The following is a 6,000-nucleotide window of genomic DNA, read 5'->3' on the forward strand; positions in this document are numbered from 1 at the left end:
ACCCAATCTTACAGAAGTAGGGCACTCTTGGATGGTGGGGATCAACTAGTCTGCTGGAGGAGCTTTTTTAACATGAGCTTCGCTGGTGTTTGCAAAGATAACTTCACAGATCTGTGGGTTATTGACGGCTTTGGAAGAGCTCCTGCACTTTTAGTTTGGCAAGGAATGGAAACCAGATGACTACAACGTAGAGCTCACATGCTGAGATTCCCTTGATACCCTTGGTACAAAGTAGAGGGTTTTTCCTCCTGCTCTGTGGTAACATATAGGTGATGTATAAGCACCTGCTTGTGAATATGTAATGTAATTATTGCTATTGATTATTTTTCAGGGTATGAGCATTATAGAGCAGCTAGATCCTGTATCTTTTAGTAATTACTTGAAGAAATACCATAATACAATATGTGGAAGACACCCGATTGGAGTGCTATTAAATGTAAGTTTTGATTTGTTGAAGAATGTAACTTTTAGAAAAATGTTTGCATTTATTAAAACACAATATTGCTGCAGTATTACTTGGTTCTGAAATATTAAGCCTTGAATTAACACTTATTTCTAAGTGTTCTCAATTTGGTCTCTGATTTTTGTGTCTTGCATATAGACAAATGTAAGCTCTTAAAAGGGCTGAGGGTTTTCAGTTCCCTAAGGGAGATGAGGGACCACATTCCGTTTGAATTTCAGTGAAATGCAATCATTCACTTTCTCTTGGCCCTAAATAAACAAACAAATCCATCTCCCTGAAGAAGTATGTAGTTACTCTTTTGAATCAGTACTTACAAACATGTATATATTTTCTCTATGTTGCTATTAGCTAGCTATTCTGAGTGCCTTGTGATGTCTGGCAGTGTTTTTGAGTTTTGCAAATATGAGAAAGGGCCTCTGTAAGTATTAGAGCAGTCCACCGTTAACTCATAAATTAACAGCAATTAGAATTCAGATTACTTTCTGGTTAATATATTCTGCTTTGGTGATGCAGTGCGGACATAAACCTGGCTTAACTTAGTTGTCTAAATTTGGTCACAGCTGCTTTACAGCACTGCTGGAGTGCTGCAGATTTGTCATATTGCTTGAGTGAATCTCACTGTATTTTTATTGTAATTCAAATCTGAAACAGGAAGCATGTTAACTTTTTTAAAAGGGAAAACTAAATTCGCTGGGAATGTAGTCTTGAATGGAGAACATACAGAGAAACCTTTTAAAGTGGAGTCTGTAAAAGTTTGTATGAGCAATATCAATACTGGAGATGCATGTAGCAAAGGTCAGTACTATGACAACTCTGCAAGTCTACCCAGCTCTTACTCTCAGATAGTTAGTTTTGCAGTGAATCACAGCTAAATTTTGTTCATTTGTTTTTGCCAGTTGTCACACTTTAATAAACTATCCTTGTACTTTCCTTTTCCTTAATGGAAGAAATAGAATATGAAAAGTGTTAATAGTGTAGGTTTTTTCCTGCTGTATCTGTGTTTCTGTATAAATTCCCCATGGAACTGGAAGCATTGTTTCTAAAAGATTGTCATGAAAGGCTTAGTGTTGCTTTAGAGAAGTGCATGGATAGTGCATCAGTGAATGAAACAGCACAGGAGTGGCCTGGGTCCACTCAAAACTGGGAGGTGCTTATATAATGAGCTTGTGAGAGATGGTGCAAGGACCTTTCAGAACTAGGAAATGCAATTTCACTGATACCTTATTTTGAACAGCTCTTTTTCTCTCTTCAGGCTATCAACGAGCTCCAGAAGAATGGAATGAATATGAGCTTTTCATTTTTGAATTACGCTCAGTCAAGCCAGTGTCGAAACTGGCAAGACAGCTCAGTGAGTTATGCAGCTGGAGCACTTATGGTCCACTGAACTGCTGAATGCTCAGGGATGGCACCTGCACACACTCTGTATACGGGGTCCCAGCCTAGCCCTTACAAAGATACAGTCCCTGGTCTTTGGGTATACTGAAACCTCAAACTAATAGAACTCTGTTCTTTTCTAGTAGGTGTAGTCCTTCCTTAGTTTCAACTCATTTAAAAATGCTTTCTTGTTTAGGACAATGGAAGGAAGGCTGGTATCAGAATTTTTGTGAGATTTTTTTTTTTTTCTTTGGAAAAGATAATGGCTATGAAGGCATGGTGGTAGACTGTCCTTAAAAATACAACATGTAAAGCATTTACCATATCCTAAATTTGCACTCTTTGCAGACCTGTGCACATATACTCAGCTTTCAGAATAGTTTTGCAAGTTGTAAACGGAAAAAGGGGGGAAAAAGGGGGTGGAAGCTTTTTAATAAAAGAAAAAAAAAAGGAAAACAACGCATTTATAAATGATTCTGTATTAGAATATAATAAAACTCCAGTATAGTCAGTTACTACCCGTGATGTACAACAGATATCTTCTATTTTAGTTGCTAATAAAGGGCTACACAAACCAAAATAGTCTGATTTAGACTTATTGCTTTGTGTTCTGTATGTGGCTGCTTGTCATTAACATCCTTTATCCTCAGTTCTTATGCTTGATAATTCAGCCATTCTGTAAAATACTTTAGAATGTATTTTGTATTCAACATTTGTTGACTATTTCGTTTACAGATTTTTTTATCTTAAACCTGCACTATGAGTTCAGCTGTGCAAAAGAATTCGAAAAACTTTTTGTATAATCTTTTTTGTTTCACAGTTAATCTATGAAGTAGTATCTTTTAGTATGTGATACAAATTTGTATCAGCAATACACTTTGAATGATTTTTAAGCTCAGTTTGATTATTCAAGAGAAATAGATGAAGTATTTTTGTTTCAAATGACTAAAATTTGAAAACAAGCAGTAGCTTGAAAATGATAATTCTTAGAGTATCTGGCATTCATAGGCCACAGAAGCCATACAATCTCAAGCAATTATTCCTCAAAGATTATTTGGGAGGGGAAGGTAAGGCTTCTCTCTTTTTTCATTTTTATTTTTTTATTCTTTGACCGTGGGTAGAATTGTCATGTTTTTTAAACATCCCATGTTAAGAGTTCTTGAACTTTCTTCCAGCCAAAATAATGATGTAATTATTTCAGTTGTCATTCCTGAAGACTTCCTTTTGTTCTAATAAATGCAAAGTAGGATGCAGTATTGGCTCATTATCTAAATGGAGATCTTATTCCTTGATACTTCACCTGCTTTCAGGAAACCTCCTGGTACATTCAGCTTTTCTAAGTGGCAGAGGGGAATTTGAGAATTCAATTTAGATTATCTCTGAAAGTTGTGGGAATTGCTGCATGCAAAGTCTTAGCTGAAAGCATACCAGACATCTTGTTTATTCCTATTAAAATACCCTCTGCTTGCATCACTTCTATTTTCCTTATCACAGTTGGCCACCATTTAAATAATAGCAGGTGAATGCTCCATTTATAAAATGAACTACTTTGCAGATGTTCAGAATCCATCCCAAATGCCAAACTCCTGTGCATGCCTGTTTTTTTAGTTGCCTTACTGCTCTGCCTTGTTCTTGGAATGTCTCAGCAGCAGACAGGGAAAACAACTTTCAGATTACTGTTGACAGACTAGCAAGAAGGCTGTGCAGGTAAAACTGAATTGGTAGCCAGTCTTTGTAAATACATGTCTGACTGTGCCTTATTAACAAAGTAGTTTGATCGTGAAGTTTTTTACAAAAATCTTTGGTGAATACAAGTTTAATTAGGACTTGGGTTTCTTTCAGTCTTATGCCAAATGTTTAACATCATTATTGAAACACGCAGTTAATTGGAACAGTTAAGTATCTACTTTATCCCTAAGGTAAACATAGTAATTAGCTCCTGAATACAAATGCCTAAGTTGCATCTTAGCTCTGTAAGCTAGCTTTAATGAAAAAAAGCCCATAACTGGAAGAGCTTCGAGGAAATTGGTCAGCCATTTTGCTCAGCATAATGTTATTAAATATCTTACATTGAAAGCACTTCACATGTAAACTGTATAATGTATTTCAAAATAAAGTTTCTAATTAAAATGGGAGTTTCTGTGCCTACTAGTAATAACCGGCAATGACAGTTCAGAAACCCACTCAGAAATTTAAAGCTTTGTGAAACCTGTTCTAACTTTAAAAGCCCTTGTAAAAGCCGCCCCCCCCCCCTTTGTTTTTTTGCAGAAAAGAACGGGTTTCAAAAAACCCCAGATTTTTTTTTTTTTTTTTTTCCTTTGGTGGGCTTGGAAGGAGTTGATTTCAGTGCTCTGTTTTGTGGTGTGTTTGTTTAAGATGCATCAGGAGGAAAAGCAGAATCTCCTGAAAAATCTTCACTCGAGGCTATTAATTCATTATTTTAGCTTTACCACGTATTTTATTCTTGTTTAAATATACGTTTGATTATAGCATATGGGGACAAAGTGTCTGGTTTAGACAATACTGAATATTCAGTCCTGTTCACTTTTCTGGAGGCTTCTTCTATGCATAGAATGACTAAGCTTTGACTGCTCTTTTGGTGCAGGAAATCCAGCCAGGGACATGATTCCCATTTTAAAATTTTGGCATTTTAGAGAAATACTCAATGTGTGAAAATGTTGATTAAAGTATTCCTCTGTTTTTCTGTTCTCATGTTGTTCACAAAGGAGCTTTATGTATTTTGTTTCCCTTAAATACTGCCTAAAAAGTTCTTTCCAAGTATTATCTACTGAGTTCTTAGTTCTTCAGTTTAAGGATTTTGACATTGAAATGGCACAATAGGTCTTTCACTGCTTTGTGTTTAGATCAGCAGAAGGAAGCAGAGGCAGAAAGAGCATCGCTCTGTGGGGCAGTGAATGCCTCTGGACATTGGGAGCCACCTTCTGCTTTGAAACCCTCGTGGCATGGAGCAAGTTGGGTGTAGCTGCTCCAGCTCTCAGCCTTTGTCAAGAGATAATGACAGTTTGGCTGTATTTGTTTATTTTGAAGATCACTACTTGAGTGGCTTTGATCCAGTGTTATTATTTAAGCTGGACTTCTGCTTCAGTGCAGTTCTCCTTTCTCAGTGCCTTCAGAAATGTTGAGTTTGCCCTTGCTTTTTTAGACAGCTCTTGCTCTCACTGGTTCCCAGTCAGGGGCTTGTTGCTGTGTCTGAGGAGTCTTGTATATTGCTTTAGGCTTTACTTGGGAATTTTTGATTGATATGTCAAGTAGTGAAGTGGGGGGAGAGGAAGGAGGGTGTCTGTTTGATACCTGCACACAGTCTGACAACTTCAGCATGTTGTTTCTGTAGTTGTAGGGTTTTTCCATTTCCTGTTTGTAGTGTTCCCTTAATTCCCTCAAAAGAAAACATGCTCTTCTCTGCATCAAAAGAAGCTTGGCTCTGAAATGGTATCAGTCACCATGATTTGCAGTTGCTATTTCCTCAGGCTGAGTTGTGCTAACTAACATCTGATCCACTCTCAACAAATTGCCAGAACTATTGTGTTTCTGGAGAAATGTTTAAAGTCCCTTTGCCTTCCTACATCAGTGGCAAAACTTCCTTTAGTGTGATCAAATAATGAATTTTGGGGTCCAGTGTAGTGCACATCAAAGCTGTGAGATGTTTTGGGTTGGGACCCACTGCAGCCAGATGGCCTCTTCAATAGATGGTTGCAAAACATGACTTGGAATTAGTCTGTAGGGGTGAAATTACTTTATTCTCTTAGTAATGCACAATCTATTGTCTCCAAAGCTTCATTTTTTTTATGGTTTTTTTTTCTTATTTGATTTTGCCTAATTCTGAAAACAGTTTGTCCCTACAGACAGCTTCCAGATACCTGATGTCATTTGGGGGTTATCTTATGCCAGGATTAGCTGAAAACTCAACGTTTGTTTCTTCATGTCTTTTCTGGTGCCTGTTTAGTATGTGCATTCCCTACTGCTGGGATCTGAGGCGTCTCTCCCATTGCTTATGCCCCAGGAATGAAAATGCCGTGGTACTGATATATCCGAATTAAGAAAGCAATTAGTCTGTTTGTTTGTTTCCTTGCAGGTTGCAGGAGGGTGTGTTGGTAAAGGCTTGGATCTTTTTGGAAAGGGCAGAGAAATGAGGAGAATAATCA

General features: G+C 37.4%; 1 protein-coding gene across 2 annotated transcripts in view; it reads left to right on the forward strand.

Moving 5' to 3' along the window:
• Nucleotides 1–2,417, forward strand: part of MEMO1 (mediator of cell motility 1) — a 28,905-nt gene extending 26,488 nt beyond the window's left edge. For both annotated transcript variants that reach the window (XM_042022035.1, XM_042022036.1), the window contains 2 exons: nt 332–436; nt 1,716–2,417. In XM_042022035.1, coding sequence (XP_041877969.1) covers nt 332–436; nt 1,716–1,847 — 237 coding nt within the window. In that variant the 3' untranslated portion in view covers nt 1,848–2,417. The remainder of the gene's footprint in view (nt 1–331; nt 437–1,715) is intronic.
• Nucleotides 2,418–6,000: the final 3,583 nt, after the last annotated feature.

Source organism: Corvus kubaryi, unplaced genomic scaffold (genome assembly GCF_017639235.1).
Source record: "Corvus kubaryi isolate FWS band 111438036 unplaced genomic scaffold, C.kubaryi_AGA036_p1.0 37184, whole genome shotgun sequence".
NCBI classification, from domain to species: domain Eukaryota; kingdom Metazoa; phylum Chordata; class Aves; order Passeriformes; family Corvidae; genus Corvus; species Corvus kubaryi.